This window comes from Phragmites australis, chromosome 14, assembly GCF_958298935.1.
Source record: "Phragmites australis chromosome 14, lpPhrAust1.1, whole genome shotgun sequence".
NCBI lineage: Eukaryota > Viridiplantae > Streptophyta > Magnoliopsida > Poales > Poaceae > Phragmites > Phragmites australis.
Window position 1 is genome coordinate 14,813,092 of NC_084934.1, and position 27,084 is coordinate 14,840,175.

Genomic DNA, 27,084 nt, shown 5'->3' on the forward strand with positions numbered 1-27,084 from the left:
CGATTGGTTTCTATATGTCCTGATTGTCGAAGTGGTGCATCCTCACTCTAAACCATCCAGGTTTTCCTAATGGCTCTCTTCTCTTTCCTCTCCTCTCAGTCTCTCTCCCGGCTGCACAGCTGCCGTCTTCTTTGTTTCCCAGCCACTGCACATCAGCGTTGCTCCAGTATCTTCTAGCTGTTCTCGACTGCCCTCCCACACCGGCAGCCGGCAGATCACCTGCGGGACGTCGTCACCGTGCCATGGTGATCAGGATAGCAATGCTGACCAGCAGCAAGCAGGCCAAGCACGGTCTGAATCTGACCAGAATGCATTGGTGGCATGGTCTGCTACCTGGAGGCAGCCGGAGCGGGAGTCCACCGTCACCGGTGCCGCCTGCATAGACAAGCGAGGGACAAACGGAAGACAGGGCAGGGCATGTTGCCAAGCGGAGGATGCTATGGTAAAATTGTTTACGCGGGACCACATACTAAACCAGTCGTGGGATGTGAATTCTACCTAGTTTTCGCATTTCCAGGATGAAATCTAAATGTTATGTCAGTTTACTGTGAGAACTAAATTCCAGGAAAAATTAAGGTTAAAAAATGAACACTAGGCCTACTTCAAGCACTGAATCCATGAATCGGTTGCTGCAAATACTATCCTAGCTTAACTGATCCTCAACATCAAAATTTGTGTTTTGCTTTTGGGGAGCATATTGCACATAAAACATAGTACCAGCAAAGATCAAGTGGCACAGTGCTGCTGTAAATAAAGGCCCATCCATTAACAATGGTTCACGTCCTCCATGCAGCGGCAAACTGGCAATGGTCAAATAATCCTTCCAAGCACAACATTGCGTTATCGTAACCGGTGCCTTAATCATTCTGTATATCCCACTCACCATACTTAAAAATGCCAAGTTTATGTCCAAAGCTATTGTTTCACGTTAACGTTGGTTAGCATACTCAGCAGACACGCATAACAGTCCAGCGGTCACTCATCATTGTCCCTGTAGGATCAAGTCAACGAGCAGGCGCTGAGCTGATTGTGCGTGATCAGGCGGTCCAGATACCACGACCATGGCTTCATTGCCCTCTGACGGTGGATCATACACGGTAATGTCTGCACCAGATATCTGAATTTACAAGGAAATCAAATGTTATGAAACTGAAACATAATTTTTCTAGGGTGATAGTAATATGTACATTAAATCCACTGGAGTTCGTCGTTCCATTCATGACTCATTTAGGAATAACCTCTGATCCTATTCTGGATCCAATGTGGAGAATTCGGTAGTGTTATTACTTCCAAGACGAAAAGAAGATCTGGTTATCTTATAATGGAATAGGTCGCACAGAAACGCAAGAAATAGGTATACAAATAGAATAGACCGAACATTATTATACCAGTAGTTCTAAGCTATTATACAGTTATGCAAGTTATTTTCTATTTGCAGATCAAATTTTGCAAATCAAGGAAAGCCCAATGCATCCCACGGTTGAACAAATCGAAATGAAAAACTGTCAACTAATTATTGCAAACCAGGCCTGTACATTCTTTGGAAGAAAAAAACCATGGTCCAGAGGACCAATTTTGAATCTCAAAAATGAATTTTGAATTGTGTTCCATCATCCTGGAAAGAATTTGATTTGTTAACACATGAAACAATTCAAAAATGCCAATGAGGATTTAAAGTAAATTGAGTGGGTTCAGTCTAATGTAATCATAACAAACATAAAAGGTTAATAGTTTTGCAGCAAGACCTCTCTAAGCTGGTCCAGGTTGTTTCCATTATCTCCATAGACAAGATATAAAATGCTCCCAGAAACAGCAGTCTCGTATGTGATCCTAGTTATCCTAGCAGTCTCGACTCCCCTGAAACCAGATGTCAATAAAATTTACTAGAAGCCAAATAGAGTGATCAATTTGCCCATGTTGACGAAATGCACAAGCAGTCAAAGTGCACAGTTACTAGAACAATAAAAGAACCAGAGGATAGAAACATGTTTGAAAGTTAATGCAACTGGTGGTTTGTTGATCACTTTCGATTAGGGTTTTCCCTATTTTTAAAGCTGGGCTAGGTTTTCCGTATTAGTTACATAAGCCAGAGCTAAAAGGACCCAGGAAAGTAAAGTTGTTGATGATAGCAAATTCATCAGTGCATTGAGAACACAATTTTAGGAAAAATGTACAATCTTATCCCTCTTAGTGGTAGAAAGGACAGAAGTACGTGTCTAACACATAGATAGCACATTCAAATGTTGAAGTTTGAATACCACTTTGTGGTTACAAGTGTTAAGGGTATAATAGTCAAGGGTATTATGGTAATCTCCTAGTCCTAGGGTTTCCCTCATGTACTCTATATATTACACCTATCGGACTACCATTGAATACAAGTTACTATTCCTAACATAATATCAGAGCTAGGTTAACTTTTTTTGGGGCGCCTCCCTTGGCCCCATCGCCTCCCACCATCTTCCGCTACCTCCCTCGGCCGCACCTCCCCCCATCTCCCACTGTCTCTCTCGGCCAAATCCGGCTCTCCCCCGCTGTTCCCCATGCCGGTCGGCTCCGTCCCACACCGGATCCACCCGCCCGATTTGGCTGCTCCCTGTCGGGTCCTTCTACAGGTCCTTTAACTCCTTCAGGATCCTCTTCAACGCCATGGATCAAACTCGATCGAGGTTGGGGGACTCGGGTGGGGTTTGTTGGGTTGGTGCGGTGGCCACCTCCCTCTCTTCTCAGAGGCGAGTGACGGAGACGGTGTATCATAGGGGCTTGGAGAGTCAAGGGTCGCCGACGCCAGCTTCACCGCGCCCTCCAAGATCTGAGTCACCTTGAAGCTCGCCATGGCTGTCGCCTCCTCCTCTACTCTGCTTCTCAGGTTTTGTGCTAGGAGCTTTGGAGTCTTCTTGAACTTGATGAGGCTTGAGGTGGTTGGTCTCAAGTGTAGCTTGCATTGTTTGGGTGCATGTTGTAGCTGCTCTGCTCTGTTTCCATCATAACAGAGTAGTAGCTCAAGCGTTTTGCCTTTGCTGCTAGCTGTTTTTTAGTACAATTCTATCCTTTTCCACTACTGCTAGTATCCTTGTCGCTGCTTGTGTCTACCTCGTATTAGTGCCATTCTATCGTTGTGTCCATCCAAATCCATCGTTTTTGGCAAAATCCATCCAAATCACAATCTCTTTGAGTTCATCTATGTCGTGCGAGTTCATATTCCTTTGTCAATTAGTCATTTTCTTACGTTGTTAGCTAAATATTTGTCTTTGTTTAGCTAATCTTTTCCCGTCACTATTGATGCAACAGTGCCATCTAGGTCTTTCTGCAGCTTTAGTGATAACTTCTTTTGTTGTCTTGCTACTTGTCATTGGTGTGTTTGCAATTATTGATCTAGGGCATTCTTGTGTCATCTAGGTCTTTCCGCAACTTTAGTGACAATTTATTTTGTTATCTTGCTACTCATCATTGTTTTGTTTGCAATTCTTGATCTAGAGCATTCTTGTGTCATCTTAGTATTTCCGTAGCTTTAGTGACAATTTCATTTGTCGTCTTGCTACTTGTCATCGCTTTGTTGCGATTTTTGACCAAGGGCATTCTTTTGTTCTTACATCACGACTCTACTCTTGTGCTCCGCTTTGCACTTCTTCGATTTGATTCGACAGGATTACCAAAGCTCCACTCTATAATGGCTTTGAAGAGAGAGATTTTGGATGTATTAGTTTATTTTGTCTAAGTTTATTACTTAGTGTCACCTTTTTCAAATGCAACGATATTGCATACACCTTGCATTTGAGGGGGCATTAAGGGTATAATAGTCAAGGGTATTATAACAATCTCTTAATCTAGGGTTTCCCTCATGTACTCTACATATTGCCCCATAATTCTACCACTGAATACAGGTTACTATATCTAACAACAAGAACACAAACAAGAATGAATCAACACAAAAACCAGAAAATATAGATGCTACTATTATTCCTTGTTTTTGAGACGCATTGTTGTTCTTGTAACAGAGTACCTAAACAGGAAAAATACTTGATGCCCTGTTTGGATTTTTCTGCCACATGCCTCCTGTGCAGGACTGGAGCCATGAGTAAGGAAATAGCAGGAATACAAAAAATAACAGTAATAAGAGAACTATGAAATATTTGGAAACCGCAGATAGATATCGATATATGCTTTAATATGCTAGAGACAATGCAGATGATGCTAAGATACTAACAACACAACATACATTTAAAGCGCTCCATGACACTCATGATTTTGATTTATAAGCAAAGTACCTTATATACCATTCCTGTCATGGAGGCCTAATTAGGCTCAACCAGGGGTTTAGAATACAATCATAATGTCCTCGGCTCACAGAGACCCAATTCTAAAGGCAACAGCACACCACTGTGAAGGTAGTGAAGAAACATACAAGACAGATAAGATTATCACCTCACAAGACTGTTGTCCTCCGGAAATGTAACTCCATTATTTGAATTCTTGGTTCCATTGCCACTCCACTCCCCATTATCTGAATTGTTGATTCCAACACTAATGCCATTATCAGCTTTCTGCAATCAAATACTTGTTTAGTAGTGCCACAGAAAAACATTGCATATTAGAATATAGGGCTACAATAGAGCCACAAAAAGAACGAACAATTCATGTTAGAATATAAGCCTGCTAAGAAAAGCACTAAGGAGAGCTCCAGAAGGATTGAAATAACAAAAATTGTTTTTCTTGGTATGTTGAGTACGTGGAAGCACAACCAAGATCGCAAAGCCAAACGCAAGATTTTGACGACACCAAGACACGATGTTTTTAACGAGATTTAGCCATCTGCCTACATCCTCGGAGCATGACTACAAGCGCTCCTCCCCAATATTGATTAGCAGTACATCGGCGTCAGGAACACCACCGCGCCCCGAGCTATGCTCAATGGACGCACCTGGTCACCACCGTTCCTTGCCCTGCCTTCTATGTCGTCTTTTGGTTACAATGGTGGTGCCCAATATTTATAGGCCCAGGAATATAAGTCTATCACAAACTCTATCCCTACCCATCTAATACAACTTAAGTCCAATACGTAACCTATCCGTACACATATTCGACACGTATTGCAACATATGTAACTAGGCAAAAAATTTGAATGTATTCTTTAGCAACAGATAGTAATTCTTGTGAAAACAAATTCATAAAAATGCAATTTTCATCTAACGAGTCACCTATGTTTTAACTTTCCACATACCTCATTTTTGTTTATTATCAATCCCCATAAATGAATAAGCATCAAAATACCCACCCCACCACACTTTTCCATTGTTTTGTGTGGAGAAATCAAGTGGACGGCATGAAGCTAAGAAGAGCACGTCAATCTGAAATCAAGCTACTAACTGCACATCAATTCAACATGCAAATACCAACTGCACAGGCTTAGGATCGACCATATCAGTTAAATTTTCTTATGGTGAACCAAGTCAGGTTGTCTGAGTTCATGCAGACTTAGCCCCATATAATTGATTCCATAAGAAAAAAGTCGCACACTGGGAGAGGAGAAAATTGATCTTTTTCCACTTCAAACAAGTGGCTTCGACAATTTGCCACTGCAAACATTGCAACTGATAAAATGATACTCAAAACATTGCCAATTCGATGATTTTCCATTTTGGACAATTTTACCCTTGTCCCCACGTGTCATGGCTCTTCTCCACGTCAACCCCTCCTCTTCTTCCTTCTATTTGTGTTCGCTCTCCTTCTATCCTTTGCCTACCAGAGGCCATCGCCGGTCGCCCTCTCCCTCTCTCGCTTCCATCCCCTCCTCGGTGGCGCACATCGTCCATGGGCCTCTCGTTGACAGCAGATGCGGCCACTATTGTCGCATCTCACGCACGTCCTTTGTCTGACACTATGGCTCATAACCGCCGGCAGCCACGACTGGAGCTAGAGTGCGTTGGGGCAAGGATGTGAGGGAGGTCAGGGTTGGGGAAGAGAAGAGCGAAGGAATGCATGGGGGAGGGGAGGTTGAGGAGGCGGGAAATGGGAGATGCGGTGGCGTTGGCGTTGGCGTTGGCGTTTGCGGGAGGGGGCGCTGCTCGGCAGTGGATGGGACAGGGGTGGCGGGGAGGTGGATGTAGTAATCAAGGCGGTCCTCGTCAAGGAGCGGCACACTAGGGAACAGTAGCATGTGAAGCACCACGGAGGGGTTCCCAAGGTGGCCAACAGGATAATTGTTCGTACAGCAGCGGTGCACCGCCCCTTCCTGGTGAGCTCAGGTGGGAGGAAGAAAGCAGGAAGAAGACACGTGAAAAAGCATCCAAAGTTGTAGACAATCATGGGGCTCATGTTTTGAGTGGCTTTATATCAATTGCAATGGTTGGAGTGGCAAATTGTCGAAGCCACTTGGCAAAAGATCAATTCTCTCGGGAGGAGAGGCTATGGATTTTTCTCCTGACTAAAACTGAAATTTGCAAGCATGATGACTGATTTATATGAAAGAGCAAACAATTAAAAATTCTTTACTATTTCGGTATTTGATAATTAGTACAAGTCACAAACAAGGAGAAATGTCATGTAAGACCTAGGTCCGCACCTGGTTGGCCGGTACTTAAGATAAAGGTATCTTAGATCTCTAATTTTGAAGACTTCTTTTGTTGTGACTTAATTGCTTTCACATTTTGCAAGAAAGAAGCAATGAAATTATATAACCATACCGTAATGAGAGTTCAACCATAGTAAAAAATAACAGTTCACAGGTATCGCGTCAAGGTTCTAAAACTTGGTAACAGGTACATGTATGTTCACCTCGTAGCGAGTAAATGGGACTCGACATTGTAACCTTTTTTTCATAATTTTGGATATAGTATTTAGTGCTCATACAGCATTAAAACAAATGTCTGATGCATCTATCTTTTTGATGTATATAGGAAAAACATTTGTCAACTATAAACATTGGCTGCTAAAAGGGAAAAAAAATCATAGCACAAAGAAATGGAGATTCATCGTGAAATTGTAAATGGACACATAGAAGCTGGAAAGATCAAAACAAGAGAAAGGCTGATGTCATGAATCATGTAACTGTAAGTCAACAAGGATCAAAACTATAGCAACATAGATTGTATAGGAGTGTGCAAGTGGGTCTTGGGCCGAACTGAGAAGTGTGCAAATGGGCTGTGCTGCCTCAGATTTTTTGTATCTAACAACCTTGTAACCAGTAACCACCTGGTTAGGGTGAGCAAAACTGTTATACTAGCTGGTATACTAACAGGTCATGCTACCTGGTATAAGTATTTGGCGGATAATTAGATTCATTTTCAGAACAATGCATCAAAGGCTGATCAATAATTGATTGTTATAATTCTCCCACATGAAATGAGGATCCTTGTAATTATCAGCCTCCTGTACTTTAGCTCTATCAAAAAGTTTAATACACTATTTGTCTGCTCATGTTCAAGCTTTTTTCTTTAAAAGAAATGGATTGTATGTATATTGTATCCAACAAATCCAGAAAGGAAGATGGTGCAATAGTCAGATAAACAGATAAGCATAGAATAAAATTTATGCAAAGCATAACCTGAACTTCTGAAGAACTGAGCTCGAAGGCACTCAAAGACTTGTCCACAGAGTCTACTCCGTAACTGAGAGAGGGTCCATGATCAACTGTATGGAAATTGTCAGTTGAATATTGGCCTACTGAAGAAACATTGACATGGCTGGTTGCATTTGATTCAACAATATCTGAAGAGGGAACATAACCATTGTTGTAGTTGGCACTCTTGGAGGAGAAAACATGATTACGCAATTTCCAGCAAACAAGACATAAAGCATCCCTGACTTTCACTAACTCCCCAGTGATCTGTAGAGCAAAATGTCTCAATAAGTAAGACAGACAGCAGGAGAATAGCAGGACCATACATCAACCAAGATCATGAGTTAAGAGAACAGAAGTGAAAAAAGACAATAGTAATGGGACAAGCACTCTTGGAAACTTAGATCTTCCATAAGTCAAACAGAAACACCAGACACAAGTTTGAAAGAAGATTCCACATTAATTATAAGGAGAAATAATTCATGATCTGCAAAGCATTTGTTAACTAATGTAAATAAAAACAAAATAAAGAGCTTACAAGCAAAATTTCAAACAAAACAGAGTAATAACTACAAAAAGGATAACAAATTAATGAGAAATAAGCTTTACGAAATTCTAAACATGACATTAGCTTTCAGTTTGCAACCTATGTGACAGAAAATAGGCAAATAAGCACAGCAGAGAATCCATAGGTTAAGTTCACATGGAGTAGGTTAACAATGGCTGCTATATGTCCATAACTCAATGAACTATGTGACAACAAAGAAACAAATACTACCAAACCGTATATTTTTGTAATGCTTTTGTTACAGAAAATGCTTGCCTGTAGAACTAGTTCAAAGTTGGAGGCACAAGCTGGAACATCTGTATCTTCCAATATCTGAATCCTTGCTCCTGTTGCATTCACCATTTCCTTGATTATAGAACCACCTAATCCAACTAAACAACCATATTGGCTTTTGAGAAAAAGGACCCTCGCCGAGGACTGAGATGATTTGTCAAACATTAAGCGTGTGTTGCTTTCCACCTCCACCATTCTGTCAAATATACGAAGTAGTGCACTTTGCACTGTGTGGTATTCCGAATCTGGGCTCTACATGAGGAACAGAAATTAAGGATATAAAGAATGATATGCATGATATGATTCATGATAACCATAGTACAAGCAAAGTTTATAGACTCATAGAGAACTATAAAACAGCTACCTCATCCATGGAAAAACTATTATTTTATCTTATCTAACAAGCAGCTAAAATGTGGACTATCTCTGAATAAGAGAACAGCAATAGAACAATGAGCTTTTAAAGTTCAAAATCAAACCTCTAGGGCTGAAATTGTTATCAAACGCTCCGTGCAACCACTTAAAGGAGCACTGACATCAATACAAGCACCAGTTTCATCTTCAATTCCTTTGATAATCGAGCCCTTCTTGCCAATCAAACCTCCAGCAAGATTGATAGGCAAGAGAAGTCTAAATGAAATTTGCTGAAGACTTTTAGTTCGAACATCTCCTGTAACACCTTGTGGATAATCAATCTGAGGGGCATTGCTTTGTGCATGCTCGGTGGATGCTTCTGAGCACAAAATTCCCATATTTGGCTCTGGCACTTTAGAAGAAGCCAATGATAGCATTGAGCCTTGTTTCTTAACAGACATTGTTGAGGTACCAACTGATAGATTACCTTGAAGACAGCTAGACAAAGCAACAAGAGCTTTCCTTACAGCGGCCCTATCTCCAGTTATCTGGCAATTCAGCAAATACAAGACACTAAATAAAACTGTAGAGTAACAAATCACGGCATGAAACTTTCTCAGTAAATAAAAGATGTGAGAGTAATATGATATTCTAAACTAAGAAAAATGCACAGAACAGGACCTCCCAGACCAAAGGTTCATTTTGAAAATCCCTGCTAATGTACGATAAACCATTTAACATTTAATTTCATATCTCAGCAAAGGAATCAGAAACCACTTGGATTCACTCATTACTAAAGTGGTGTTTAGGTGAGACAAGGACAAACATGTTCGTGATCCAATCAATTCATCAGTTGTCGTAGATCCTGTAGGCCTATACTAGCCTTTAGTACATTCATGTTTTTCCTTCCAAACATTGAAACGAAAAATAGAAATAGGTTCTTGCCATTACTCTAGGAGATAAGACATGCACCACTAAAGAGATAACTAAACAACAGATTACATGCCATATACATATGAAACAGCACATAGAGAACAAAATGAACTGAAATGAAGACGATAATGGCCGTACTGGAAATATTTGCAAGCATATTTTTATAGTTGGAGAGGTCAAACATGCCCTTCAAAGGCGCAACATGCCGAATCTTAAGTGCATCCGCGGAAGTACCACTGAAGAAGCGCAAAACTAAGAAATTCAGCATCAGACTTCCTCATGGCCTACAACTTTTAGAACATGTTGCACACGTGCTATTTTATACTAGTTAAGATGCATGCCTCCTCTCCTGCGCCCTTCAAATAAACAAAGACGCTCGCACATTATTTAATTTCCCTGGACATTAGGCCGCACGAGTGACGTCCCGTCCGATTTGCAATGCATACGTCTCAAAAGAAAAAGAAAAAAAAAGATATGCAATGCACAGTGCACAATAGCAATTGAAGGAAGCATCAAGGCTATTACGTGCTACTAGTCGATATAAGAGAGAGATCTCCAGTACATGGTTGCTATACCTCGACGACCTCCTCGGGCGGCTGCCCCCGCGGCAGCCCGTCCTTCTCCCACTGCGCGACGCGCACGCCGGCGCCGGCCTCCAAGGCGATCCTCCCCAGGGTGCCCCTCCCGGCGGCCGCCTCGAGCCGTGCGGCCTCGACCAGGAGCAGGCACGTGACGCACCCAGGCCCGCCGCGGCCCCCGTCCTCGGCACGGTGGAGCGCCCCCTCGGCGCTGATCACGGCGACGAGGGCCTCCTGCGCGGGCGAGAGCGCAAGGGGCTCCCCGGAGGAGGAGGAGGCCTCGACGCGGCGGACGGGGGCGGTGGGTCCAAGGACGACGGCGACGCATTCGGAGGAAGACGATGGGGAGGAGTCGAGGGGCTCGACGCGGACCTGCAGCGCCGGGGTGAAGCGGCGGAGCGGGTTGACGGCGGCGTAGAGGCGCATGGTGTCGGCGTCGGAGAAGGACGGAGGGAGGAGGAGGCGGAAGACGGCGAAGCCGGGGCCCGCGACGGCATCGTCGTCGGCGGCGAAGGCGGCGTGCTGCGAGAAGTGGGGTTTTGCCGCGGCCATCTGGACGGTGGTTGTGGCGTAGGAACTGAGAAAGTGCGAGTGGGAGGGAACAGGTGGATTTTGCTGTTTTGGTGCGGGTTTTGAGGGGTAGTATGGGGATTTCGTACTGCCAGCTTTCTCGCTTTTGTCTTCTTGCGGTCAATCTTCGGGCCCGTTTGGCAGAGCTCCAAATTCAGCTCAAGCTAAATTTGGAGCTCTGCCAAACGGCAGAATTTGGCTTTAGCTCCTTGAGTGAATCACTTCTCCTGATTCACTGAAATGAACTAGAAGCTGAGGAGCTGAAAAAAATAGCTTCTCATGAGGAGCTGACCACGCTGATTCTCCTGATTCATAGAGTTTATCCTAGAAAATCATTAAGAATCACTTTCAACCACAGAATCACTTCCTCAGAAAATCAATTTTTTTTAGAGAATTTGAATCAGGAGAAGCTCTGCCAAAGAGGCCCTTCGTCTTCGGTCCAGGGCTCCTCCGAGTGAAATTTTTACAAATTGATCCTTTTTTGAAATGTTACAAACAAGCCTCTTATAAAACCTTTTCTAGAAATGAATTCCTTTTTACCGGTGTCTCGTAACAATTAAAAGGGTGTTTGGCAGAGCTCTAGATCCGAAATCCACTCTAGATCTTGAGTAGCACCTGCCAAACCAAGCAACTCCAATATTTTTCGGAGCAGACAGATCCATGGAATAGTGTGGAACAGTACTCTTTTATGTATAGATTTGTGGAGTAGGCAAAAAGTTTCTCCACCTGTAGAGCCGCCCCACTAGAAATAGAAATACCCATAAAATTTAGAGGAAATTACCTACTTTTGTCAGTGGTATATCCCTAACCAGTCATCTGCTCCTCTCTCTCTCGACACCTTCTCTCCCGAGGCATTCTCTCCCTCTCGAGTCGCCTCTCTCAAGGAACCCTAGGCAGCGGCTGCAAGCTAGTCTCCACCACCACACGGATCCGGCTGCTTTTCGTCCCTCTCTGCCGCCCCCATCCTTCTACCTCAAGTAGCAACCGTGGTGTGCTGTTCCAGAGGAAACAGTTGCCTGCATATGTGTCGACCTCACGACCATCCGAAGCTCACCGTCAACACCCTTCTCCACCAAATCAGGGCCTTCTCCACTGACTCTGGTGCCCCTGTCCAGCACCACGCCGTCAGCATAGGAGGTGAGCAAGTCATCCTAGATCTGTACCATTTGCATATGATTTTTCCTTTTTCCTTTTTGATATGAACAAATGAGACATGTCCACATGACATTGATACAACATGGAAATTGAAGCTGCAGCAAGATTATAACATGGAATCTAAACTTGTACCCTTCAAAAAAAATTAACTGACATCACAAGTTCAATAAACATAGCAGAAAAGGTAGACCCACAAGTTCCTTATCGTGTCAATTTGATTCGGGTTTCGATTAATGGATAGATGTGATGGTCTGTGGATATATTTGTGGTGGTTTGTGGCATGAAGATTAACTGATAAATTTTTGTATGAACGGATGCATTATATTGAACTGAGAATTGTTTCTCTGTACTGATGAACTATATTTGTCAATGTGCGTGCTGCATTTTCTCCTTTCTTTTGAATATGGACAACCAATTCCCTAACTTACCCTGTTGCATGCCCTTAATCATTGAAAACTTACATGATAATCCCATAATTTTGATGTGCTCCCAAGTGATTTTGTAATATGATGGAGTATCACTTCTGAACTGATTTACTGCACCTTTAGTACCAGTGCCAGTGCCTTTTTTCATTAGATCAATTGCTGGTTTTCTCTCCCATCCTGTTGTACCACACCCATCTGCAATCTGCATTCAGTTTTCATTGCTAGATGCTTGGGATCTAGTAGGCATGTGTATCATTTGATTCATGTTCTGAAATAATACATGCAGTGTTGTGATGTTTTCCTGAACCTGTAATGTTCTCCTGGATATCAAGAATGAAATGTAATCATGTGACAGTAAGGCATTTCTCTGTTTATTGGTACTAGTTCCTTATTGACTTGGTTCTCTTCTCGGTTCAGTGAGCAGGTCGTTGTCTCGTCCCTGTTGAGCACCATGCCGCCCCAACAAGAGGTAAACAATTATGTAACTTTATATGGTTTTTCTTTTTATGTGGCATTAACAATTGAGATGAGGCTTCAAATGATTATTTGGTAGCATATATATATATATATATATATATATATATATATATATATATATATATATATATATATATATATATATATATATATATATATATATATATCATGTTCGTTACATTCTTTGTTTAATTTTGGATGCCGATGTTAGATTGATTGGACTGAGGAGAACACCATCATTGTTTGTGAGTTGTTCACCAAGCAAGCGAACATTGGCAATCAGCCAAACACACACTTGAACAATGTGGGATATGTTGAGTTAGCAAAAAGATTTAAAGAGCGAACCGGCATAGAGTTACACAAAACTCAAATTAAAAACAAATGGGACAAGTTGAAAGCCAAGTTTACCATTTGGAACAAACTGTTGTTGAGGCAGACCGGCAAGGGGTGGGACACAAAGAAGGGCACAATCGCTATGGATATTATTGGGGGAAATAGATCAGTCTGAGGATAATGATTGATGATCGCTATCAAATGTCCCTCCAGAGCCTTCGGTCTCTGGACTCAGTAGGAGGCCTTATCTCCAGAGGCTGCGAACCCCTTCGGGCCACCTCTCTAGCACGTACGTGGCCTTTCGAAGACTCGAAGCTATAGCAAGTCCCTCCAGAGCCTTCGGCCTCCGGACTCAGCAGGAGGCCTTATCCCTGGAGGCTACGAACCCCTTCGGGCCACCCCTCCGGTTCCCATGCGGCCTTTCGAAGCCTAAAGACGCAGTCGGCCTCCAGAGATAAGATCAGGGAAGAAAGGACACCCCCTACAGCCGACCTGACGTGAGGTGACGGGCGATTAATACCGATGCAAGTGGTGTTTATCCTGACACCACAACGCAATGCAAGTTGTCTTCACGCCCTTGACAGAGTGGCGCCGAGTCGCAATTGGCAACCGGCTCACCCCTCAGGGGGCAGACACTATAATAGTTACTACGGTAGATATTTATCTTCTATGTAGGATAAAAAGTAGTTATCCAGGATAAGGTCCAGTAATTCGGTCAGATCCTAGATATTTGTACATCATGATAACTTGTACACTAAGCTACATACCACCCTATAAATAGGAGGGCGTGGTCATCTGGGAAAGGAGATCACAAGGAGCACGCTCAACACAGCACGGAGGAGCACAATCACAAAGTCTTCCTGTGATACTCCACCTAGCTCAGTCCATATTTTTACTATCAATACATTTGTGGTGTTCCTTGCTCTCAATCTTTGTCTCCAAGCTTGAGTCTCCTCCTTAGAAGAAACTCTCGCCGTACTTGCTGGGGCAAGACGATCTCTTACTCCAAAAACGCGCCGACCGTAGGGATTACCTTCAGAGCCAGGCAGCGACCAAGGTCAAGGGGGTCGAGGACCACCTCTCCCGTCTCACCTTCGGCTTCGCCTCCGACACGCCGTCACTAGGCTCCAGGCGGATTACCTCCGGAGCTGGGCAGTGGCCAAGGGCCGAGGGGGTCGAGGACCACCTCTCCCATTTGGCCTTGGGCTTCGCCTCTGACGCATTGTTGCCAGGCTTTGGACTGATTACCTCCGGAGCTGGACAGCAACTAAGGGCCGAGGGGGTCGAGGACCACCTCTCTCGTCTGGCCATCGGCTTCGCCTCCGACGCGCCGTCGCCAGGCTTCAAACGGATTACCTCCGGAGCCAGGCAACGGCTAAGGACCTAGGGGGTCAGGGACCACCTCTCCCGTCTAGCCTTCGGCTTCGCCTCCGACACGCTATTGCCAGGCATTACATGGATCGCCTCCGAAGTCAGGCAGCGGCCGAGAACCCGAAGGGTCGAGGACCACCTCTGGAGCTTGTCCCCAAAGGTTCCAGATGGACTTCGTTGGGTCAAAAATCTAGAACAAATTTGGAAGAATGCCCTACCAACGCTGAACCTGAGAAGTACACGATAACCAGGAACGACGAGGTCACCACTGCTCCGCCCGACCCTCCTTATACCCTACGTGTCTACCACCACCAGATTCCCGAGGCCACCTCTCCCCTGGAAGGAACGAAACCGGCTATGATCTATGCGAAGGCTCAGTACCTTGGTCATCCAAAAAACTAGCCACCGCCTACGAAGGCGCACACATATGCAGTCCGCTACTCGAAGGATCCCCTTACACTTCGGCCCAAAAAGAGATACAATCGCCCCCAAATGTCCAAATTATATTATTAAACAAATCATGCATCCAGAGGATGTGTACAAAGAAGCAAACCGTACAAAAGCCGCCACGGAGGAGACAAACCCCGAAAAAGCAAACTAGGGGAGCAAGAGTGCAAGGTGGCAAAAGACAACTATGGCCCGCGACAGGGCCATCATCGAATGGCAAAATAGGGATGTCCACGAAGCACCCCCGAAGGCCACCTTCGCCTCCTACGGATCCCGACAGGGGCCGCGCATAGAGCGGCGTATGCACTTCATCCGCAGCCTACTACCATGAAAGCTGATGCAGTAGCCGGCCCCCGAGCTGTCAGAAGATGAAGAAGAAACCAAAGGAGCCACCGTTGGGGTCTACTCCCGCTTCTTCCCTACCCCCTCCCTCGCCGTTGAAACCTACTCCTCCTCGTCGCTCTCCCTCCGTAGACAGTCGATCTCCTCATCATCGTCGAAAAAATCGATGATCTCAACACGCGTGGTCTCCCGAACCGGGGGTTGGGTAGGGGCGATAGGCAGCTGTCCACCCTGTAGGGACAGAAGCCGGACGGCCACTAGCGCCACCATCGGTGGCCGAGACGACCCAGCCCTAGTAGAAGCAGTCGAGATCATCGACATTTCCTAAGAGGATGCCATATTCAAAGTCAAGTTGAGTGCTCACTTGTGGAGTGGTGGTAAATCCAGCTGGATGACCCCAGCTTTATATTCGGGTCGAGCAGCCACGTACGCCCAGGAGGAGAAGTAAAACCAACATGGCGTCGCTCCATGGCATCCCTCATTAATCTCTGGGGGCCCGTGGCCATATCCCGGTCGTTCCACCGACACATGGCAACATCCCACGACAACACCTCGTTTTCTTGCATGAACGTCCCGTCCCGTTAATAACCTAGACTCATTTCGGCGCATGCCAGGGGCGTGGGCACAAGACCCTAAACGAACCCATGCATTATCCAGTCAAAAATGTGCCAGTGACACATCCCATCCTACCATCCCCAAACTAACAAACATGGGGATTCTCTGATCCCACACGTAATCCCCTACTCTAACAAACTCAAATAGCGAAAAGACCCGTCACCAAAAAAGTCCAAAGAATCTAAATCTGTGAAGGGAATTGAGGATGTCCTAAGAGGTGGGGGTGAATTAGGACACTTAAAACTATTGGTTCCAAAACTTTCACATGACAAGCCTATCTCAATTTCTATCTAAATGTGCTCTAGGCTTATCTAGTGTGTCTACTTCTACCGCTCATAAGGATTGCAAGGTAAATTGTAAGAATGTAAATGCAGAAATGTAAATGAGGTAGAGGGACAAACTCGGTATGAGGGATTTTTATCCTGTGATATCGGTAGCACACAAGCCACCCCTAGTCCACGTTGGAGCTCCACAAAAGATATGCTCCTGGTCGCCAAGTCTCTTCCGGTCATGGCTCTTGAGATACCAAGTCACCAAGACAAGACCTCAAGCACGATGAGCTACCAAGGTGAGGTATCACCACTAACCTCTCTTCCGGTCACTTGTACACCGTCTTCACTTTGGAACTTTAGTCACAAAGACAAGGGTCTTCGAGTCCCTGCACAATCCTCTTGTCGCCGCCCCCACACTAAGTCGAAGAGTCAACAAGTTACCGGCGAGTCACAAAGACTCCAAGGCGTCGACGTACCTCTCGGTACACTTTTAGATCACTCCTTGATCTGCATTATAGGTTGCAGCATCTAGCAACTCTTCTCTCTAGGCCTACAAGCAATAATCACTCATTAATGGTGTGCTTAATAGCCTTGGATGAACACTTTATACTCTTGAATGGCTTGGATGTCGTCTTAGGTATACAAGGGTTTCTCTGGACTCCAGCACCTTCAAATGACTGAGTGGAGGGGTATAAATAGGCTCAATTCCGCGAACTAGTCGTCGCTCCAACGATCACATTCTTTTTGTACTCACCGGATGGTCCGGCGTGTGCAACATTACAAGCACCGGACTATCCGGTGTGTACTCTCTCAAAAAAACTAGCCTTTGAACTCCACCCAAAGTTCTTCTGAACACCGGATTGTCTGGTGTAATCTTCAATCCGTCACCAGACTATCCGATGAGTTTTCCTAAACAAGACCGCGCCAAACTTCTTCTTTGCACAAAATACTCCAGTGTGCACTGTCTTCATCATCGGACCTTCCGGTGATCATCCGGTGGCTTATAATCTATTTCCTTCGAAAAATACCAAGCTTCTGTTAAATAGTCCGGTGAGTACAATTTCCTTAAACCGGACCATCCGGTGAGAATAAATCTCTTAGGACTTCTCCAATTCACTCAAACATTATCTCAGTTGCGGTGACTTCTTCATGTATTGCATCCATGATATCTACTAACATATATTCTTGACAAAATATGTTAGTCCCATTGACTATGTTGTCATTAATCACCAAAATCACAATCATGACCTAAAAGGGCCATTTTGGCTACAATCGGCCTCGGCACGAACCCCGGAGCACATCACCTCCACCGACGCCCCTCCAGCCTTGGGTTCCGATACCGCATACACCAACTCCAACAGGCTCCAGAGCGTGCCTCCTCTGCTAATACGTCTTTGATCTTCGACTTTGACTTCAACGCCGGCTGCACCTTCGACCTCAGCATAACCCCAGGGTGTGCCGCCACCACCAATACAACATCAGCCTTGAGCTTCACCATCAACGCCCGTAGTTCCCACCAAAAAACTCCTCAGGGACGGGGAATGGCCTTCGGTCATTCTTGTTACAAACCTAGGCTGGAGTTGGTTTTCCTCTACATCCTCTCACCCCTTCAAAACATCGAGGCCAGAGAATGAGAGAGTACTGTTAGGGGAAAATAGACCATCTTAAGGATAATGGTTGATGATTGTTATCAAAGGTCCCTCCAGAGCCTTCGGTCTCCGGACTCAGTAGGAAGCCTTATCCGCAAAGGCTGCGAACCCCTTCAGGCCACCTCTCCGACACGTACGTGGCCTTCCGAAGACTCGAAGCTACATCAAGTCCCTCCAGAGCATTCACTCTCCGGACTTAGCAGAAGGCATTATCCCTGGAGGCTGCAAACCCCTTCAGGCCACCCCTCCGGTGCACATGCGGCCTTTCGAAGCCTAAAGATGCAGCTAGCCTCTGGAGATAAGTTCAGGGAAGAAAGGATACCCCGCTACAGCCGACCTGATGCGAGGTGATGAACGATTAATGCCGGTGCAAGTGGTGCTTATCCTGACACCCAGTGCGATGCAAGTCGTCCTAACACCCCCCGCAGAGCGGTGCCAGACCGCAATTGGCAACTGACTGGCCCCTCAGGGGGCAGGCACCACAATAGTTACCACATTAGATATTTATCTTCTATGTAGGGTAAAAAATAGTTATCTAGGATAAGACCTAGTAATTCAGCCAGGTCCTAGATATTTGTACATCATGATAACTTGTATACTAAGTTACGTACCACCCTATAAATAGGGGGTCGTGGTCATCTGGAAAAGGAGGTCACAAGGAGCACGCTCAACACAACACAAAATAGCATAATCACAAAGTCTTCCTGTGATACTCCCCCTGACTCGGTCCATATTTTTACTATCAATACATTCGTGGTGTTCCTTCCTTTCAAACTTTATATCCAAGCTTGAGTCTCCTACTTAGAAGAAACTCTCGCTGTACTTGCTGGGGCAAGACGATCTCTTGCTCTAACAAATATAGAATGGTGGTAGAAGATGAGGATAATAAGTGATTTTTATCCATTTTTTGTTGATTTTTGTCCATTAGAATGGTACTTATGTATTTTTTTCCACATACCATGAGATTCCTGGTTCTTGGTTGTTCATGAATAAAGGTCTTTGCAACGAAGAACTTCTCAAACAGATGTTTCGTGATATCAACAATGATGGTGAAGACCATTAGTCTCCAACAGGGAAAGTCCTTCTCAAACCACCATCCGAAGGTACTAGTACAAACAACATGGGCAGCCAGGAGGGTGAAGTAGGGGATGGGGATGAGGATGAAGAGCTTTCTCCCGTCAATGCAAATGGCAAGAGACCAGCTTGTGTTGTTACTGGTAAAGGCAAGAAGCAAAAGATAGGGACAACAAGTGTCATTCAACAAGAAATAAAAAAGATAGCTGATTTCGTGTCTTCTATCACTGCAAGTAAAGTTGGAACAACTGCTGCTAAAGAAGTGATGGACCTTGTGCTTCCTTGTGGTGCAGACTATTGTACAAATGAGCACTACATAGCCACCTCTTTGTTTGTGAAACTTGAACAAAGATAAAAGTTTATTACCTTGCCCACTCCTGAGATTAGGTTTCAATGGCTTCGAAGGAAGTATCAGGACAAGTATGGTAACTAGATGTGATGGAAATCAAAATAATGTTCTATTCAGACATATTTGCATTATTGTTCTTACCATTTGTTGTAAGATTATTTGTATACAAAGCCATTTGCATTATTGTTCTATTTAGATCTATTTGTGTTATTGTTCTATACATGTGTTAGAATAGCCATTTGTTGCCATCTATTTGTGTTATTGTTCTATTTTGTTTTTTTTATGTCTTACGTTTCAAATGTTATATGTACAGATGTCTGAAAATGATAGCGATGACTCAGATGGTGAGACTGAGAAATTTGTTGATCTTTGTCAAAGAGGTGTTGAAATTACACAAATATATTGTGATATGTATCTAAACAAAGCGGAACCAAGGACATCAACATTGAGTGGAATGAGATGGCTGATGGAAACATTGAAGACTCCAGGAGAATGTCATAATATGCTTCATATGAGCACTCAAATCTTCATTGATCTTCATTACTTGTTAGTAAATACCTATGGCTTGACATCATCTGGTCACATGAGCACACATGAAATATTGGCAATGTTTCTACACACATTGGGTGGATGTCAAGCTAATAGGAATATACAAAATTGGTTCAAGTATTTGGGTGAAATAGTTAGTAGAAAGTTTGATGAGGTTCTCAATTGTGTGATTGCAATGGTAGTACATTACTTGAGACCAAAAGACCCTAACTTTCCCACTATCCATAATAGGATTAGAGATGATCGGAGAGTTTATCTGCACTTCAAGGATTGCATTGGGGCTCTTGATGGGACTCATATACGTGTATCTGTTTCTCCATATGAGCAAGTTAGTTATATTTGAAGGTCTGGAATTGCAACTCAAAATGTTCTTGCAATATGTGACTTCGACATGTCACATGCGTTTCACATATATGGCTACAAGCTAACCAGGTCCTATGCATGACACAAGTGTTCTATACCATGCAATTAGGGTTGATGTACAAGACTTCCCACATCCTCCCCAAGGTACTGCATTTTATATATCACAATGCAAAATTTCTACCATAATTCTATATTATGGCAACAAATAACTTGATTTGTTTTGTTAGGCAAATATTATGTGGTCAATACGGGCTATCCTAACCGTCCGGTATACCTAGCCCCATACAAGGGTGAAAGATATCATTTACATGAGTGGCATAGAGGTTTGGAACCAAACACCAATAAGGAGAAATTCAACCGAGTATACTCATATGTACGTAATGTTATTGAGTGATTGTTTGGAGTATTAAAGATGAAGTGGCAAATTCTTTATAAGATGCCAAGCTATGTGATGGAGAAGCAACAAAAGATTGTTTCTGCTATTATGGTGCTTCACAACTTCATACGTGAACATGGGAGTGAGGACTTGGAGCTGCCAATTGTGATCCAGATCCAAACTATGTTCCTACATCCCGAAAAGATATAACAAATATGCTATTTCTCAAGTAGTATCTGATGGGTCAACTTCGCAATCGAGTGTAATGTCTATGGATACATTTCCTGATGAGATGGTCACCGCTATTGCTCTTGCTTGGGATTAATATTATTTTGCGATGATATATGTCCATGGACTTGAACTAATGCTCTTCAGTTTCAGCAGCTGTCAGCATCAAATTTTTGTTCTTACATTATAGGAGAGTAATGTCAATCATATGAGATGGGCTGCCATAATTAAACATATGTTTCCCCTCTACGTATCCAAAGTTCATCATTTCAATCTTGAGTGCCTTCTTGTACCCTGCATTGTAGTTGTGCCTTCTTTTGTATTCTCTTGCATTGTGTTTATGAAAAACGTGAGCTATCTGTGAGTCAGAGAATAGTATGGCAGTATAGCCAGTACATATGATTCTTCATAGCTAGTATGGAACCTCTTTGTTTCACAACACATGAGTCATAGAATATGTCTTTACACTGGTCTTTGAACACATGTGGTTAGTACGCGCTGCAAGCTCATAGAAAATAGTACGGCACACACTTGTAGCAATAATATCCAAAAAATAGCAATTTAAAATACTCTCACATGCAAAATAATGCACAAATGAACATTAAAAGGTATAAAAGACAATTCACCCTAAACCTCCTCATTCATGAATCTGGAGCCAACCAGCCAAACACCTATACTGACAGCTCCAACTCCACTAATGGATCTGCTCCATTGTGCATCTATATATCTATGAATATGTGGAGCAGATCCACAGTTGGAGCTCTGTCAAACAGCCTCTAAAACCGTGATTGTATAGCACTAGTGATGGCTAAATGGGCGGCTCGACCTACACCCTGTTTGTTTCTACTTAAGATTATAATAAGCTAGCTTATTTGTCTAAAGTGCAAACAAATAGTTAGATTATTTGTTCAGATTATTATAAGCTGAAGTACAGATTATAACAATCGCATAAGCTGTGAAAAGAACCTTATTTTAACTTATGATTCAACCTTTTACTATATTACCCATCGAATTTGAGGGAAGTTACCCGCTAATACCACTCCCCCACCCGAACCCCCAGCCCCCTCCCGTTCGCATCCCGTTCGCCCCCTCTCTCTTTGTTCCCTCTCGTTCGCCTCCCTCTCCCTCTATTCCCTCCAACCCTAAACACAACATTTCTCCCTAAATCCGACGAGCCCGGTGGTTGTCCAACCAAGACAGACCCAATCGACGTTGAATATGTAGAGGAGACCCTCGTCCTTGCCCTTGTCTACTGAGATTCGTTGGCTAAGGAGTGAATTGCGTCCACACACAGCAGCGCCTTCTTGTTCGGCGCGCATGGAATCTCCGACGCGGGCGACCTCCCTGGCGCGTCGGGCTTGGTTGCTGCGGGGGTAGTGCCTAGCACGACAGCCCCGACGCCTGTGGTCGCATCGGAGGCCTCCCTGGCGGCGTTGCAGTGTGGGAGGCGTGGCTCTACAGGACTTGCTGGCATGGCCGTGGGAGGCTCACGCAGAACGATGGCCACCCCGGCCGGCCCGTATAGCTCCCCAGTTGCGCGCCGAGGGAAATATCCCTATATGACGCCCCATCCATCCTCTGTGGCTGGTGGCCTTGAGGCCGGTGTTACCGAGGGAGCGACTGACGGTGAGGATGCCAACGTGCCTGCGAATGTGGCCACCGACAACATGGTGAGCTTGCCACGTCCATGTGCTTGTGTTAACAGACATTGATGCGATTCCTGTACCAATTTGATGCCTTTTCTTGGCTCGAGAACCTTGATGTTGGATTGAGATGATGAAGAGTTTGACTGGTGCTAAGTACATGCCAATGCCTTCATTTCAAGGGAGTGCAAGTCAATTGAGAGATGAAGAGGGAGGCATGAATGACTTTTGTGATAATATTGTTAATGTTTTATTTGCTAGGAGAGAGTAATTTGTTTGTGAGAGCATATTTATATGGACAAAAGTTTAAGGATGCATGAATAATTTATCTTTTGACATTTATTTATTTAATTTCATATTTTACAAATGTTCTGCAAGGCCGATTGAATGTTAAGCGTATCATAAAAGGATAAACAAGTCACCCAAAATAGTTAAGGACATTTAGAAACAACAATTTCCCTCCATGAAGGTACGATCAGAAACAACAATTTCACTCCAACTTATCACAATCTAGCTTATTATAATCCACTATCTATAAGTTACTTATTATAATCGTGACTAAAACAAATAAAACCCTAACCCTTATGCAATCATGCACAATCCATGAAGGTATGATCATGCTTTCATGTTGTGTTGCCCACTTGCCAAGGTCTCGACCTAGGCACGGAACACTAGGTGACCGTGTTATACTGTGCCGGCCCACCGCACCATCGGCTATTGGGACCAGGCAACCCATTAAACACGTGAAGCTCATAAGCATGAAAAAATAAAAAACCTCAAACATTATAAATTAATTAGAAAAAATAAGGAATAAAATCGCAAATGAGTAATGCATACATGTCATGTCGTGTAGGCCTATGTTAAATCATGCCATGCCATATCGTCCCACCATGTCAAGACATCAATCCAGACATGACCCGACAGATCGTATGGTGTCATTCTTGAGTTGGGTCTACAATAATGGGCATAGGCCTACCCATTTAACATCACCCATTTGCTAGTACTATATAGCATAGTTCATTTTAGACGACATTTTAGAAAAGTTTCGTCAGAGTTCATTTGGAAAAATGTTTTTAATATAATGCTAATTGTAAAAATTCCACCTCCTCCCGGTGCACTACCCCGTGCATCACACCCTATCACGTAAGCTGATTAGCATGAACCTTCAAAAGAATGGGATGTCTAAATACGTGTTTGATTTACGTCATCAAGTTTGCAAAGTTTGTGAGAGTTTACTGTCCTCGGCACAGCAAAAGAGGAGTGCTTGAACGAGGTGGGGTTGGAAAATATCCTAGCGCCATCGAACTTGTTATTCACCTAATCGACCCGGGAAACAAATATGCACAATCCAATATAATAAAATAGAAGGAAAAGCAATATATGAGTCACAGAAAGATCACTATTAGAAATTTAATACCAAAAGAATCGGGATTAAATTATTACCATGCAAACTTAACGTTATTAAAAAAAATCACAATTCCGTTAAACATTTGTTACCTCTGTACCTCGTTATGATCCCGCTCATCAGATTATTAATCTGGTGAATGGCCTTCCCCTACGACGATGGAATTTGCCCCCATGAACCTCAAGAAGATCTGATTTAAGCATGATCAATTTAGAGGCCTATTTCTCTCTCAAGAACCTAACCTATCCCCAACCGAAGCCCACCCGCTCTAGGACCGGGACAACCTCTTGCGATGGCGAACGGGATAGCTCCATTTCGATCCCTATTGAACCGGTCTGGCTCAACCCAAAACGAACAAGGGTGTATCTGTAAATTCACTAACAGCTGAAGTTGAAAAACAAAAGAAAATAACCCTCCAAACAAGTCTTGAGTTGAAGAGTTTGAACTTAAGTGGTTTTCCACACTGGAATAGCACCGTCCTACATGGATGTTTGTGAGGCGGAAAGGTGTGCGAGCCTGGAATTCTGTCCGCCTATATTGTGGCCTATAACAGCTCCCTACTTGATCCCCAAACTGTCAAATAGATTTTTTTTTATTTGCTTGGACTGGTTGGCTCTGAGGTATAGGATGAAAAAAGATACCATCATAGACGCAAAGATGGACCAGGGCTTTTTGAGTGTGGGCTGCTCAGAAAGATGTGGTCTTCCCTAAAAAAATGATTTTGGGCCTAGCCTACTGCTCAGCACAAGCTGCTCAGCCACGATGATGCAGCACAACTCAAGCCATCAATTCCGCATTTGCATCGGTGCCAGGCGACACGCAGACCATTCGGGCACAGACGCCGACGCCGACGGGAAGCAGCCAAACAGGCGAGGGCAGATGGGCAAAGCGTGCCGCAGAGCAGCGGGAGGCGCCAGGCGATCGAGCCTCTGCTGCCGAGTGGCGGAGCAGCGACAGCGGCAAGAGGAACGAGCTGACTTGTCTCTGTCTGCCTGCCCGTGCATGCGCTCTCGCCGTACATCACAAGTGACAAAGGAGGAGAGGGACCAAGCCGATCGGCAGAGCTATGCAGCGGACGGGGCGGGGAGCAGAGGATATCAGTGTTGGCTATTCACCAGAATCAAACACGAACATGAAAACACTATAACACAAGAACGCATAAGTTTTTGAGAGGCTGCAACAGCTTAGCCCTTTTTTTCCTCCACCTTCTTCTCACGGCTTACAACTCACGAACTCCCCTGGCCTTGCACACGTTCACGCTAGGCAGATTACATTTTTTAATAATTGAAAATGGTTTCGGTTTTTTACATCATGTGATACATACAACTCTATTTATTATTATATCATCCTAGCTCATAATTAAATATTAAAAAAATAAAAAATGTAACTAATTATATAAATATAAATTATTGACCACAGAGTATATGGACATCATGGCCGACTCAACTTAGGCAGGTAAGCCTCGGACTCCTACTCGAGCAAAAGCCAAGACTGCAAGTCCTAACACAACTATGACCTGACTTCTACGATGACACGGCCTCATTGCATGTAAAGCTCTTGTCCATGCATGCGAGACTCGATCCATATTTCTACTAATACAACTCAAACATTACTAACACTACTATATAAACACCACTTTACATTAATATTTAAAACCGACACTGATAATATTTATCATTGTCGGTTCCAAGTTTACATCCCATCTTCAAAAATTTATAATTTTTTTATACTAAGTTAGATGTAGACATTTTTATATAAAAATTATAGCTCTCAATGAGAAATACAACTTTATATACTTTTTTATTTGAAGTCGTAGAGGTGCTAAATATGATTTAAATTTTTTTGGCATCTATAACTTATCTGGCTTGGTTTCTTTAGTTGTGGTCACTCATGGGAATACCTAGCACTACTAAACTGTATCAAAAGGATAAAACAAGTAATAACATAGAGAAATGATAATATACACAATGCTTAAGCACCAAAAAAGGATTAACATGTTGTATATATGAGACTCTTCTTTGACTTTCACATGGATCAACTCAGTTTCAAGTTGAATAAAACATGAAATGATACAAAAGTTAGATAAATGATCACTTCTAATGGCAGTAATTGTCTAGCAAGACCTTTTCTCTCGGTGTGACCGGCTCCAGTGCCTACAACAGATCACAGTCCTCAATGGCTTCAGCCTCAACGGAGTCCATGTTCACCTAGCAGGGTTCAAAAAACCGTCGGTAACCGCCCAAAAATCACGTTTACCGACCTTCCCGGTCCGGTCCGGTTTCAAAAACCGAACGGTAACCGAAATTTGAATTCAAAAAATTCGAAAACATAAAAACATTAAAAACAAATTCAAAAAAACTCTTAAAAAAACTAGACACAATTCTAAGACCTTCTGTGAAAAAAAATTTCAAAAATAATGTCGTTTGCATCATATTCTATAGGGAGAAAGTTTGAAAAAAATGAAAAAAAATTGAAGCGTGCGGCTCAATTATTAACTCACGTTAAGGAAAAATGTAACATGAAAACACATATTTTTTTTTATAAAACGTATTTTAAGAGAATCTTTTAAATTGATTTCACTTTATTTAGAGTTTTATTAAATTCTCTATGATTTTTACAAAGTTCACAAGCATAAAGTGAATATGTTAAGAAACAGCACTGTAATTAACTTTTTCATGTCTACTATTATTTTTTCTACGTAAATCATAATATAAATAAGCTAATGAAAGTGGTTTCACTAATTTTTGAGGTGTGATGGGTCCGTTATGAATTAATCTAGTCGCAACACATTTACACAATCATGCATGTTACAATAACTAATTCATAAGTTCATATATTTTTAAAAGATATAGGATCATGTAAGAAGACTAACAAAATTAGTTCCATGATTTTTGGATTAGCAAAGAGTAAACTATGCATTTACCTTGGTTTAACAAATAAAATTTCTCACAGAAAATTTTGAACTTTTTTATGAGTATAAATACTTTTATCGTGTAGATTATGTTACAAGGAAGCCAACAAAATTTGTTTCACTTGGTTTAAAGCTCAAATGAATTAGTTATTGATTTTACAAGATTTAACCCTTTTTTAGGTTTTTTGTTAAACTGCGCTGAAATTCGATAAAACCGCTCGATAAATCGAGAAAACCGAGCGGTTACCGACCCAAACCGCTTGGTAACC

General features: G+C 43.2%; 1 protein-coding gene across 2 annotated transcripts; it reads right to left on the minus strand.

The window, feature by feature from the left end:
* Positions 1-788: 788 nt before the first annotated feature.
* Positions 789-10,835, minus strand: LOC133891286 (KH domain-containing protein HEN4-like). Of its 2 annotated transcripts, XM_062331997.1 has the most exons (8): positions 10,259-10,835; positions 8,876-9,298; positions 8,379-8,648; positions 7,723-7,822; positions 7,541-7,626; positions 4,423-4,541; positions 1,746-1,857; positions 789-1,117 (listed from the first exon to the last, which is right to left on the minus strand). In XM_062331997.1, the coding sequence occupies exons 1-8, from the start codon at positions 10,811-10,813 to the stop codon at positions 983-985; spliced, it is 1,800 nt and encodes a 599-aa protein (XP_062187981.1). In that variant the 5' UTR covers positions 10,814-10,835; the 3' UTR covers positions 789-982. The 2 variants fall into 2 exon arrangements, with proteins under 2 accessions (XP_062187981.1, XP_062187980.1); XM_062331996.1 differs by having other exon boundaries at positions 7,541-7,822.
* Between the last annotated feature and the right edge of the window lie 16,249 nt (positions 10,836-27,084).